Source organism: Platalea leucorodia (assembly GCF_965183815.1).
Source record: "Platalea leucorodia genome assembly, chromosome: 23".
Lineage (NCBI taxonomy): Eukaryota > Metazoa > Chordata > Aves > Pelecaniformes > Threskiornithidae > Platalea > Platalea leucorodia.
The window spans coordinates 3,404,022-3,417,827 of record NC_138845.1 but is presented as its reverse complement, the minus strand read 5'-3'; the positions used below and the strand labels follow the sequence as shown (position 1 = coordinate 3,417,827).

The window sequence follows — 13,806 nt, the reverse complement described above, 5'->3', positions numbered from 1 at the left end:
TTTTTTTTTTTTTTTTCTCCTTGAAATGAAATCTCTAATGCTGGATCCAGCCTGTGAGGTTATCCAGTTTGGCTGAAATGGCGTCTCCCGGTGCAGAGTGGCACAAAAAACTCTCCTGGTGATCAGATCTAATTGCAACGCGTTGCTTGGTGCCCTTTGAGTCCCGGTTCCCGTATAGTGCTGTGTACTATACCCCACGGCCGGGGGGCAAATCGTTCTGCCACAGAAAGATGCAGAAGGGTGATGGCTTAGGATTAAAGCTGCCTTTAAGGCTTGGGAAAGGCAGGGTGGAAAGCCATTTTCCAGTGGGAGCATCGGGGCCCCCTTACTCTGAGATGAGCAGGGCTTTTCAAGGTCCTGCCTCCTTCCAGGGAGATGGGTATAATTTGCAATAACCCTCTAAGGCAAGTGTTTGCAAGTGGTCATCTCTGCTGGCAGGTGATGTGAGGAGGTGTGGGAAGAGCTTGCAGAGAGAGGATTAACCTGCTTTCTAACCTCTCCTTTCTGGGTGCCAAGGCTGAAGCTCCTGTTATCCCACCTGCTAGGCAGAGGGGCGAGGTGGGGATCCAAGCTTGCCCCGTTGAGGGGAGACACTGCTGCTCGTGGTGCTGCGTCGTAGGGGGACCCTCATTTCAGTCTAGCCAGGACATTGCTCCACGGCAGTGCCCAGCAGCCTGATGCTGAAATGATGCTGCCCTTTGGTCTCGTACGTGCGCTTAGCAGTGCAGAAACCTGTCACCCCATGCTGTCTTTTCAAGGATGGAGAAGGGAGGGCTGCTTTCCGCAGCGGCAGCCAAAGCCTTGCTGCATGTTTCTCTCCCTTGCTGTCTTCCCTGCCCTGTGGGAGAGGCAGTGCTGCGTCAGGGTGTTTCTTCCCTTCCTGCCGATGTTCTCGATGCTCCTCCTTGGCCAGGTATTTGGTTCAATTTGGAATGGGCTGGTCTCCAAAACTGGGCTTTAAGATTTGTCGCCAGCCTTCTTGGCTACACAGTAAAACAAGCTAAAAAAGGAGGGGGACAAGAGGAAGGTGGTAGCAAGGTGGAGAAGGCTCTGGAGGATGCAGTGAAGGGTCCAGTCACCTCCAGCTAAACTGCTGTGTGCTCCTCCTCCCGTAGTGTTGGTGCCTGTGTCCTTGCGGCCTGGTCTAGCTTGTCTCCTGATCCCTTTGGATGGAGTCATCCCCATCCAAAGATGCTGAGTGGTCCCAGGATCTCCCATTCTGGATATGTCTGGAGCAAGGCAAAGTGTTGCTTTGAGTTTGCCGTGGGGTGGTTTGGTAGGCTGAGGTTTGGGGATGGACACAGGGTGGCTTGGGGGTGCTGAAACCTTTGCAGACAAACCTCGTCACCCTTCCCTTGATACATGGAGATTCATCCCGGCCACCTGGAAAATCACTTCTTAGGGTTATTGGCTCAATATGCATACGCATAGTAGAATAATTTATTTATCAAGGTTCCATAAGTAATTGCTGTTTATTAACTATGGGTAATGTATGAAGCATAAACAACGAATCAGCATTTGCCCCAAGGAATCCGAATGATTAAGGTTAAGCAAGACAGAGGCAGGGCTGAGGGATGCAGAGAGCCGCGGAGGTAATGAGTGGGTCAGCAGGACTTATTTAAGCCTCATCAGGCACGCGAGGAGCGTCTGGAGTGGGAACTGTGCGTGTTAAGCCAAATGACACATCGCAGGGGAATGGCTGATACTGTGGTCCCAGGCAGGACAAGGCAGAGCAGCTGCAGGTTCCTGGTTCCAGAGAGCCGGGCTCAGTCCACCGAGTTCACTTCAGGTTTAAAAAAAAAAAATAAGAAGAGGGCCTATTTTGTTAAATGTTTGTTTTGCTTTTGCTAAATTTGACTCATCCTGTGACGGGAGAGGCATCTACCCGCTCTGTGGCCTAGGCTGGAGATAGGTTGATTCTACGGGGTCACAGGCCAGCGACGCTGCCCAGAGCTGGGGCTGTGGTGGGGGCTTTGATTGCAGGGACACCTTAGTTCAGCTCTGTTTCTCAGCCCGTCTCGGCAGTGCCCAGTGAGGAAGAAGGTGCTGGGCTGGACTGGAGGCATGCCCAGACCGGTGCTGGGGTAGGACAGCCAGGGACACGCCAGTGACCACAGGGCTGCCTGCTAATTTGGGCACGCATGTGGTTTGCCGTTGCTCTCCTTGTCTGACCCTTCCCAACCCTGGGGGATCGTGGACGGGCACTGGGGGAAGCGCTGTAGCCACCCTGCCCGTGCTGGGATCGGGGCATGGTGGCTGGGAACGGGAGAATTTCGCCCCAGACCGTGGGTCTTTGTGGACCCTGGTTTGGGGGATGGCTGGGGAAAGCTCTGCAGCCTTCCCTAGCTCCACTCCATCCCTGCTCTTTCCTCCTCTCTCACTTCTTCCTTTTTTCCATGCTCATCCACCCTTCTAGTGTCACATTTCCATCCTCACCTCCTCCTTTCATTCCTTTGTGTGCCTGCCCGGAGCCATCCACATCCCCTTCCTCCTGCCAGCCCTCTTCCCTCCTTCCTCCTTTTTGATTTCTGGGTGAAACAGTGAGTAGCTAAAACTCTGCCATCTAAATCACTTCCCCCAAAACAGACGTCACTTGCAAAGAATTTACAGAAGGGTTTGGAAGGCAGGACGGGACGTGCCCACAGCTGCTTCCCACTCAGGAAGGTTTCCAGCCCATCTGCTGTGCTTTTGCTCACGTGGTTTCCAGAAAATTTCAGGTATTGAAAAAAAAAAAAAAAAAAGTAGGACTAATTAAGTGGCGGTGACATCAGTTGTTTAAGCTGGGGTGCCACAGGCTCTTCCCTTCCCGCTGTACAAAGAGGCTGGGTGATACCGTCCCTGCCTGGGGCTGGGGAAGCAGCTGCTGGGCGCTAGATCCCCCCCAGGCAGCCGCATCGTATCATCTCCCAAATAAAGGGACTCGGCTTCATCGTAGAAACCGCTGCTTTCTTTTCTCCGTCGAAGGCTGTCCCAAAGGCTATGAGTCTCCGTGTGTTCTCGGCTGTCCGTCATTCCCACTCGTCCTTGTGTCAGCCGCTCTTTGAGCCCACTCTTTTGAGCTATGCTGGGAGCCTGAAGGTTGCCAGTTCCCTTTCTAATAACCTGTCCTGTTACTTTGGCAAATGCTTCTCCTTTTTCAGTGTCCCTGCTTATAAAAAGAGCGTAAATAAGACACACAATGTGAGGGTTTACTGCTTAGTGTTTCTCAATCCACACTCGAGCAAATGACTTCATTCCTTTTAGACAGCACCCAGTATCCACCACTCTGATTACAATCTGGCTCTGTGCTCTTGTGTCACTTTTAATTAGGCATTTTGTTTCTGCATTGTGTGTCATTCTCACATGGTTTGCAGCATAAATAATGATGTATTGTGTGTCAGTGGGTACTGCGAACCTTTAGCTCTTAATGAGGTTGCGTGGATATTTATGAGGCTGTCTACCTGTTTTGCAACAGGCAGGTTCTGAGGCTAAAATACACTGGGATCTTTTTTTTCGGGGGGGGGAAAGACCTAAGACATCAAAGTGATGGTTAGAAGGCGGACGTTGGCATTGGGAATGGCAGAAACAGATCACTTTGCCCCAAGGTGGGGATTGGTGGCTGATCAGAGCAGTCCCAGCCTGCAGCGGCTTCTCTCCTAAAATGAGCATAGCAGGAGCGAGCCCAGAAATTTGAGGGATGGCACGTGAGGCGAGATGTCTTTGGGTGTATTTTTTTTCTCTGTGAGGACAGGGATTTGGGCTCCCGCTGCATCTGTCATCAGGTGAGAGCCGCAAGCGGGGAGCAGGGGCACAGTGAGGGTGGGAACGGGAGAAGGGGATGGCGTCGCTGCTTGGTGCAGCAGCTCTGCTAGGACAAACTGAGGGACAATTTGCTGTGGGATCCCACAAAGACGAGGATGGGAGCTCCATGTGCTGGAGAACCAGGGCCTCTACGCCCCTCACTGGCGGCTGCCTTGTGCCTGCCCTTTTCAGAGGCCGCACACCCAAATCATCAGGCAAAAGGTCTGAGTTTAATTTTTTTCCCCGGCCGCTTATGTGAATTGGATCTCAGTCTCCCACTTTTCACCTTGTGCCACCAACACCTTTCTGGAATAAATGCAAAGCGGGTGTTTGGCCAGGCCTGTGCCTCACCACAGCTTTCCTGGGGCGGTTTGTCGTGCTGCATACTTCCCAAATGATGCAACCCAACCCATCCGCAGCGCGGGCAGAGAGGTGCAGGGCACGGCCCGCTCTGCCCCTGGTCAGTGCTTGAATTACGGCAGAGGGGCAGTTGCTGCATGCGTGGTTTTGGTGCTGGGTTACCCCCGGGGGCCGGTTAACTCCCGGAGTCTCCTTTTAGCAGTGCAGCATGCGGTCGGGAGCAGTTTGCTGTCCCGACGTGTCTGTAAGGGAAGCTCTGGCACCAAACGGCGTGCCCTGTAGCGTAGCTCAGCAGGTTCGTAGCATGCACGCGGTGCAGGCATGGGCCCAAGTCAGCACCTTGAGGCAGAGGAAGGAATCGCCCGCTTGCTTCACTCTGTCTCAGCTTTGCAAAGACGGTTATGACACGGCATGGCTGGGCTGCGTGTGCCTGTGCGACGGCCCCGCGCAACCCCACGTGCGTGCGTGTGTCAGGGCCACACCGGCGCTAAGCCCAGGAGCGAGTCTGTAATCCCTCTTAAATCTGGTACCAGATCTGATTCATCCTGATTTTTAACTCCTGGGCTCAAATTCTGCACGACTGATTCACGCCTCGTGCACGCCTGGTGAACGCGGTAAACTGGAAGCTCAGTCCTGCCTTGAAGGGCCCTTACGCCTTTTTTCCTGCTGGGTAAAGCTCTTCCCCTGCCCCGAGGGGCTGTGCAGCCCCCGGTACGCAGGAAGGAAGCATCCTCAGCAGCATGGAGAGCTCTTCTCGCTCTCGGTGTTATTTTTCCTCTTTTCCTTTTCCTGCCAAGCCTCTCTGCTCCCACGCTGTCCTCGTGTAACGTGGAAACCTGCTGCAAGTGGATCTGATGGCTGGAGGTGGCTTTGGGTGCTGGTGGGTGTAGGGAGGAGGCTGTTGGGTGCTGGAGGAGGTTTCGCTGAGCAGCAGGCACGGCCGTGGGTAGCCCCATCTCCATGCGATGCTGAACCTGATCCTCCCTCCCCTCCCACAGACCTGGAAAGGGTCATTCATGTCATAGGCAATGTGGGCAGGTGCAAGATAATTATAATTATATAATTATTATTGTCATTGTTGAATGTATTGATTATGGTGGTGCCTGACACAGACCTACCACACCCTCTGCTGCCATCAGCAGCCAGGGCTTGGCTCCCCATCAGGTCCAAGGCTGCAATCTTGCCCTTTGCTCGTACTGCAAAACCTGATACCGAGTCCCAGGCTGGGAGAAGACCAGAGGAAAGGGAAGGTTGCACTTTGCTGTTTGCTTTCATTTGGAAGCTTCCAGCTCTGTGATATTTGGGTTAAAAGCTGGGTGCTGGAGCAGTGTGTCTTGCTGGCTGAGATATAAATGCTGAGATAAAATACCTGGCTGGTGCAACAGCAGACAGGCGGGAAGTATCGCAGCCCAGATCTTGGGAGCGCGATTCTCCTTGTTTCTCTATTTCTCGTGTTTGCAATTGTAGGAAAACCCCCTTGTCTCCCTGAGAGTTGAATTGGCCCCTCTGTAAGCGGAGATAACCATCTCAGCTTGGTGATTACAGCCGTAATAAAATACTTGTAACAAATGAATCGTTTTAAATTTTTTTGCCCTTTTCTTCTGCCAGCGACTCATCTGGGACAAGGTCCTACGCCTCTTCGGTTTAGCACCTCTGCCCTTGCTTTTCTGCTTCTCTGCCTTTCACAAAATTGTTCCTGTGTTCACAGGTTGAGCTGTTTTGGGTAGGTCCTGCAAGCTCCCATTTTTACGTGTTGAACACGCTCAATCCCTGCAGCTCCACAAGGAAAACATCCCCGCTGTGGACATCCCTGGCGCTTATCCGGGAGAAACTGTCTTTGGAAACCCCGGCTGGTACAAACCACGCTCTGTAGCAGGAGGACGGTTACGGTGAGTCTGATGGAGTTTTTGCAGTCCAATGGCCTGAAGATTCAAATGAATATTCACAGCCCACGTGCCTGGTAACGTGTCGCTCCGTGCGTGGGAGCGGAGGGAGGCGATACGGGTTTTACTCCTGCCTCTCCCATGTAATTCCTGCCTGCAGGACAGTTGATCTCTAAAACGCCCCATACAGTTCTGTGTTTTTCGTTGTTTTTTCTTCCTTAGGAGCATTTATGGGGCAACAGATCCGTTTGGACAGCTTTCATTTTGCAAAAGATCTTGGAATTTGTAACTGGAGCCAGAGGTTGTGGAGCAGCTTTGTTCCCGTGTAGTCACCAGGGTGAAGATGGTTATTTGTATTGTGGTAGCTATTAAGAAACCCAGTTGTTGTCCACAATTACGTTGCGCCAAGGGCTGTACGAACAGGGGTGAATTAGGATGGCTGCCATGCTGGATGCTTAGTATTCTGGGAGAAGGAAGGCCTTAATCCTTCCTGGACTTGGAGGTGAAGGAGCAGTTGGTGCAAAGTGGCATCGTGCCATTGACTCTGCCCAAGCTGTGTCAGATGAGACAAAGTTTTGATAAGAGCATTTCTCGTTGATGACCGTGTTAGATTGTTTCTCTCCTTCCTTGCTCCATTTGCTTTGCGGCATTATCCATTAACCTAGGCATGAATCAGGCCCACAAACTCCTGTAATAATGCCGGGTCCTGTTGCACTGTTTTATTTCAGCCGCTATAAACTGGTGGTGTTCCCTTGACTGCAGTGAAATGACCTCATGGTTTCCATCTGCTCTGAATGGGGCACATTAGTTTGCAATTGAGTTAATTAAAACAGGAACACGGGAAGATCTTCTCCTGCCCCATGCAATCTCATTGCCGCAGGCTGTAGCAAGCAGGGCTGAGTTTAACCAAGGAGTGGACCGATAACGGGTAGAGAGGACCATCAGCAGTGGTTAAACGTGCTGGTCAAGATGCAACCTCCAACTTGGGAAGGCTTAAACAGCTGATGGCTGGAGGCTGGAGAAATACGGCCAGAGGAGGGATCACTTTATAATTGCCCTGTATTTTGGGGCTGACCAGCGTGTATTACCGGCTCAAGATAGATGGACTCTGATCTGACCCGGCTTGCCCGCTCTGTCCCGTGTGAGCGTCCGCAGAGGTTAGATCAGATCCGCTGTTAGGAACTTGAAGGGACCAACAGATTCAACAGGCTGGGCTCAAAAGTCACGCGTGATTTTTGTGGGGACAGAACCTGGATTTTGCATTCTCTTCCAAGATGTGCTGTTTCTAGAAAAACCGAGCCCGGCGTTACCAGGGCTGGCAATTTCACCTCGGCTCTGAGAATTGTAGTGTTTTAATTTGTTTGTTTGTTTGTTTTTCCTTAAGACTTTAGCTGTGGGAGTGACTCTCAACTTTCATGTAAAAATTACCCATGTAATTACGATTATACATAATTATAACTATATTTATAGTTATTCCTTCATGATTTCTTGTAATCATAAGATCTTGTAATTTAGGGAAGAGGGGAAAGAAAACAGCTTTAGGTGCACGTAAAATAGGCTGGAGGGGGGGGGAAAAATCCATAGTTTGAATGCCTCCACCATGCGTGGGGCAGAGAGAGCTTTTCCGACAAGCCGGTGCCCCGCCACGCGCGGTGTCCCCGGGAAGGATCCCTGCAGCCCAGCCGCCTGGGCTGGGTTTGCTCGTTTGGCTAGGAGCTGATGGCAACGTGCAGAGGTTCCCATCCCTGCCGCTGCGATGCAAATGTAAAGGCTGTAAAACCCTCCTTCTGCAAACAGGACAGGAGGCACGCCGGGCTCCATCTGCAGGGCGGGGGAGCCACATCGCCGCAGCTGGAAAATGTTGGAGCGGGGGAGACTCCAGCGGCAGCAACTCCTTTGGGGTCCAAGTTGTTCCTGGAGGTGCTGGCGAGTGGTTTTGTGCTGTTATCCAAACACCTCTGGGTTTAGACCATTGCTCTTTTTGGGTTTCAGCTAACAGGACAAGCACGGGCAATTCTGAGCTCGAAGAGGGCTTTCTCAGCGGTGGATTACATGGCCGGCAGCAGGCAGCTTCCCAGGAGTGGCCAGGCAGCAAGGAGCCGAGCCGAGGGCTTGCTGGCCTCAGCGGGGCGGGCAGAGGGAGGAGGAAAGGTGAGATGCAGCTCCTGGAGGGGCAGGAGCTTGCTGGAAGCCTTGTTAACACGGGGCTGGCTCTGTCACCCTGGGCAAGCTGCCTCCAGCTATCCCTGCTGGTCCCCCCTTAATACTAAGGCTGCTCTGCTTCGTTGCAAGAAGGAGAGGTGTAGGTGGAAGACACAGTGTAGTTTAGGTGAGACCCATCGTACCAGCCTCTAGCACTGATTGAGACCCGAGGCTGCTACAGCTGCAGGGCTGTAAGAGTGGAGAGCAAAATGCGGTTTCCATGTGTAAAACTGCATGAAGTTGCAGCGCGAACACCACCGATGCGTGTGCCAAGGGCACTGGAGCAGAGAGAGGCCAAAGAAGTGATTCAAGGTCCCCGGAAAAGCCACTTGTTTATGAAAGATTGAGGATTTCAACCCATTCAGTTTATCCAACGTAAGCCTGAGAGAGTGGTGACTTAACGTTAATAGGGGAATCGTACCAGGTTCAAGAGAGTTTAAGTGCTTCGGAAGTGGGCAGTGCCAGACATCTTTTAATTGATGTTTGCCACTAAAGACATCGATTAAACAAGTTCAAATTAGACATAAGGCTCCAAGTTATAGCAGGAGGGTTCCTGTTGCAAGGCAATGAACTGTACCGAGGTACCAACCTTTGGAACAACAGAATCCTTCAAATCAGCCAGCCGTCGCCTTTCTGGGAAAGCCGCTTTCATGTCGTTCAGACGAGGCTGAAGAGGTGCGTCATTATATTGAGCTTTATAGCCTGAGTTACACAGGATAAGACTAAACAAATCAATAAAACTTCATGACAGGTAGCCACCTCATCCTAACATGGCTCATTTGTGCATCAGATTGATGACCTACAGTGCCTGCATTTGGGACAATAAGGGAACAAGTTCCCTCCGGAGCAATCTCTGTATTCCCAGGAGTTGCTAATGAGCTGGAAATTTTTATTAATGAGGCTGCTTAGATCCTGAAAGGGGGAGCTGTGATCGCAGCATGGGGGGAATCTTCAGCACGGCAGTTTTATGGCTGCAGGCGTTGGTGCAAGTGCCGCTGTGTTGCCATTGCTTTTGGGTGTTAGCAAGAATAACAGCTTGACAGCGTCGTTCGGGCCGCCCCGTGAGTGCCCCATCGAGCTCTTGCGATACCCGAACCATGACACCACCAAAACACTGCTTGTCGTTAGGACACTCATTAATTTATGACTCACTGTTGAAGCACTTTGGAGCAATAATCACAAAGTAGGACTGCGCTGTGCAAACACAAAACCTAAGGGCGCTCCCTGCTCCAGAAAGCTTTCAATCCAAACATTGCAGTCTGAACACACCGAAGAGACAGCCCGTGGGATATCGACAGAAGACGTGGAAACAACAGGCTGACATTGATCAGCATAAGAACGTATTCTTAACACTCAGTTTTGCTTGCCTGCAAAGATTTATTCCTCTTTGATTAGGATGTAACCATATTTGATTTTTTTTTTTTTTGCACTTTCTGGATTGGAGTTGAGAGCCTGCTACATTTACCAAAGGGTTTATGGAGGGATTTATCGCTTGTGACTCTTTTGTTGGCTTTGCGAGTGTCGGTGCGCAGCGGCAGGCTGTTCCCGTGTGTGCAGGCTGGCTTGTCGTGACACCAAGCACAGCAGTCGCAACGTCAAAAGCATTCACTTCCCCAAGAGGGTGTTTAACCAGTCAATACAGTGTCTTCTGTGTTACCAAACCTGAATCCCTGGGGGTCATTCGCATGGGCTTGGGAGTATTTACCAGTCCGTGCAGTTGTGAAGCTATGTGGTGTTACCATAGCATCCCAACAACACAAGCAAACTCTGCTTGGGACATCTTTGCATCGCCAGATCCTGCTCTGACTTCAGCTTACTTGAAACTGGATTTAAAATGGGGAATATTCACTTGCAGGATGGGTTGTAATAAGTGCAGGGGATCTAAACCGGCTAGCTGCAGCGCTGGGAGCTGGGGAGCATATAGCAGCGAGGTAAATGAGGCTTTCCTGAGTCTCTCCTGCGTTGGCTGCATTGCTACTGGCACAGAAAAGAAAGCTTGAACTTTGAATGGAAGACAGATCCATCCTTACCTAAAATCAGTGGTGCTGCATGGCGGTAAATACGATTAAAAAATGGCTTTTGATTGATCTGGCCCTTGATAGTGCAAACCAGGGTGAAGTTCAGTGCTCTTACTGCCGAGGCTGCTGAGAACAGCTTTGCCTTTATGATAGTTTCTCTGGCAGCAGGCTTGTATTTTACCTGGCCAGATTGCTTTCTGGTTTGTGTGTCGCATTGCACAAAAAATCCCTGTCTGCTGATAAAAAGGAGTTGAGGCTGGAATGCAACCAGATAAAATCCAGCAGCTGGGGCTTGCTTTGGTGGGAGTTATTCTTGCCTGACCGTAGGACTCTCAATCACGCTTTCAGATTCAACCCCTGTCTTCTCCAGACAACCCAGAGGAGCTGCAAGAGCGCAGCCCGTCTCCCTCTGCGAGCTCAGAAGGACCTGGAGCTACGTAAAGCAGCTGGCGGCTTCTGCCCTCTTGCTAGCGATGTACGGATGAAATGAACCCTAGCCTGTCTACGTCGGCCATCAGGTCAAGTATAGTTGGGTGTGCACACCATGCAAGTTCGCTTTATACTCCATATATTATTTTTTTTATTATTTTTTTCTTTTTTTGCTGGTGGAAGCTGAGCCAGCTTGTAGGACAGGGAGGAATCTTGCCTCGTATGTCTCTGTCTGGCTCAATCTCCCCCTTTCCCTCCTTCAAAAAGAGAATTTCCTTTTAGTAGCTGGGATCTCCAGCCAACTTGTATTCTTCCCGCAGAGAAGGAAGTACATATTTTTAATAGGCTGTGGCCAGAATATGTAGCCAGCGCTATCTTGCGGTCCTGACGAGGGGAAGAGCTGAAGGATGACACATTCAGGCCAGACTTTGAAACCTCATGGAGGATTTACAACCTGATAGTAAAGAGATCTGTCCCTTCAAGGCTATTTGAAAAAGCAGAAAGCCCATAAAACTAATTTTTGCCTCTCGCTCTTCTGCATAGGAGCCCAGAAATTTAAGCAGAAACCTGTCCTGTCTCCCTTTGGGTGTGAACTGGCACATTGGGTATTTCCACGTGCAGGGTGCAGCCCACCGAAACCACCTTTATTTTAGCGCTACCAGGAGAGAGAAGGCAAAACCACGGTGGCCAGGAATAGCTGCGGCATCTCGCTTCTGCTGCCCTCCTTCCCCTGCGTGGTGCAGACTCGCTGGGTGCTGCTGGCCGAGTACGCTGTGTGTGCAAGGCTGCAGCTGGTTTATATTAAACTAGGCTGGACCTGGCGCTAAGCTGAGGCCCCTTATCTCCTTTCTGCTGGAAGGAGAAGGGAGCAGGGGAGCTACCTGCTCTGCAATAGAGTTAAAAATGAATGCGTATTCCCCCTCTTCTCATTTCAAAACCCATTTAGGTAAGCGGAGAGGGACAGAGAAGCCTTGAGGAAAGGGGGATCGGACCTGTGCTGTTGTAACTCTCTGCCAAGGGGGCCCCTGCTTCACGTCCCTTGGCTGCACATGTGGCAGAGGCAAAGGGAGGTGCGGAACAAAGCCAGGTCTGAGCGCAGGGACACGGTGCCAGGTGTGTGCTGGCCCTTCCCTTCTCTCCGACTCCAATTCAGCAGGTTGATGAGGGTGGGAAGGCAGCCAGGCACACCCAGCTCTCCAAGGCAGTAAAATGATCCCTTGGGCTAAGCCCAGCTTTTCTAACAGATAAAAGGAGAAGCAGGCAGGAGGACTCGCTCACTCCCCTGGTCTCCAGCACAGCTTCCCTGAGCTTTTGAAGGGTAGGGGATACTGAAAACATCCTCAGAGCAGCCATGTCCCGGTCCGTGAGTTTCAGCTCTCGCTCTGTGGCCGTCCCAGGGATCAGCCAAATGCGGGTCAGCACCGTCTCCTCGACCCGTGGACTAGGAGGGGGCGCCAGCTTAGGCAGGACAGGTGGCTTTGGCAGCTACAGCCTCTACAACCTCGGCTCCGCCAACAAGCGGATCTCCCTTGGAGGTGGCAGCTCCTACAGCAGTCACTCTGGATACGGCTACGGAGGCATGGGATTCAGTGGGGCGCTCAGCCCCGGCGGCATTCAGGAGGTCACCATCAACCAGAACCTCCTGGTGCCCCTGAATCTGGAGATTGACCCCAATATCCAGCGGGTGCGCACGGAGGAGAAGGAGCAAATCAAGACACTCAACAACAAATTCGCCTCCTTCATTGACAAGGTGAGGTGTTGGGAAGACTGATAGCTCTGTGGACACTGCTTAAAAGCAGGTCTGACCCAAAGCTCGCTTAACCCAGTGGGGGATTCACAAATGGGCTGAGGATCAGGTCCTCAAGAGCATGGTGTGATTTGCCTACTGCAATCCAATAACTTATTAAAGCCCTGCTTGCGTTGCCGTCAATAAAGGGTTTTGCCCTGCTTAGGCCAGCTTTGTACCCCCTTTATTTAGCTGGTATTGCCCATAATGTGGGTGCAGGCTTTAAAGATCAAATCTGCACCCAAGCACAGCAGCACCAAATTCAGGGCGGAGGGTGCCTCTTGGAGAGCAATCATCCCAGTAGAACAGATCTTGACGTTAGTCAGAGCTTGCTGTGTTTGTTTGCACTGCCCTGTACCTCTGTTGTTTTACTGTCTTGTGCTAATTGATCCTATGTCCTGTGTAAACTTCAGCTCTGGCATCCTCAAAATGCAAGGAATCCAGACCTGGAGTTTGAGTAATTGGCTGACTCTGAGGTCTGTGGATGGCTTCTGTCAAGCGTCAGGCAAGCAGAATCTGCTTATCTTTAATTCATACAAAGCCTTAAAGTCATGAGCCGAGCCCCGGCGTAGCAGTGCTCCCTCCTGGTCTTTATCACCCTCCAGATTTTAGGTGCTTCCTATGAGCGATCTGAATTCTTCAGATACCATCCGCAGCCTGTCCTTCCCCCGGGATCCCAACTCTGTAGTGTCAGGCCCCCCTTCCTCCCACTTTCACAAATGACCCCTTGGTTGCTTTCCAGGTCCGGTCCCTGGAGCAGCAAAACAAAATGCTGGAGACCAAATGGAGCCTCCTCCAGGACCAGAAGACTGCCCGGAGTAACATTGCTCCCATGTTTGAGACGTACATCAACAACCTGCGACGTCAGCTGGATGGGTTGTTGAATGACAAAGGGCGTTTGGAGGGCGAACTGAAGAACATGCAGGATCTTGTTGAGGATTTCAAGGCCAAGTAACGTATAATCTTCCCATCTAACGGTGTAGTTGAGCTGGCAGGTTGGTCAGTAGATTGGCAGAGATGGCCCCAGCTTTTCCGCTAGGGAGGGAGATTTTTTTCCAGCCGTGAGTTAGGGGTCTGGTCCAGGGAAGCTGCCTGGATTCTTCCTGCCTGGATCCCTCGTTGTTCCTGGCACCTTGTTCCCATGTGGTCTTCAGTGGCTGCATCCTCTCGGCTTTGCGTTGGGGCCTCTGGCTTCGTACTTTGGGTTGGCCGTGCCCATTCAGGTGCGTAGGAACCCCTTGGGAGCGCAGCAGGTTGGCCGGCGGTGGGTGAGCTCTCCTTGTTCTGTGGGTAGGTAATGGAGCAGGTCACCTGCAATTTTTAAGTGACTTTGCAGTCCAAATCGTGT

General features: G+C 51.5%; 1 protein-coding gene across 13 annotated transcripts in view; it reads left to right on the top strand.

Moving 5' to 3' along the window:
- Positions 1-13,806, top strand: part of LOC309600249 (keratin, type II cytoskeletal cochleal) — a 61,040-nt gene that overhangs the window by 39,198 nt on the left and 8,036 nt on the right. For 7 of the 13 annotated variants that reach the window (XM_082332394.1, XM_082332389.1, XM_082332401.1 and 4 more), the window contains 4 exons: positions 5,849-6,029; positions 6,246-8,900; positions 10,592-12,422; positions 13,201-13,409. In XM_082332394.1, the coding sequence (XP_082188520.1) occupies positions 12,024-12,422; positions 13,201-13,409 (608 nt within the window). In that variant the 5' untranslated portion in view covers positions 5,849-6,029; positions 6,246-8,900; positions 10,592-12,023. The remainder of the gene's footprint in view (positions 1-5,848; positions 6,030-6,245; positions 8,901-10,591; positions 12,423-13,200; positions 13,410-13,806) is intronic. The other 6 variants (XM_082332397.1, XM_082332400.1, XM_082332398.1 and 3 more) reach the window with 6 other exon arrangements.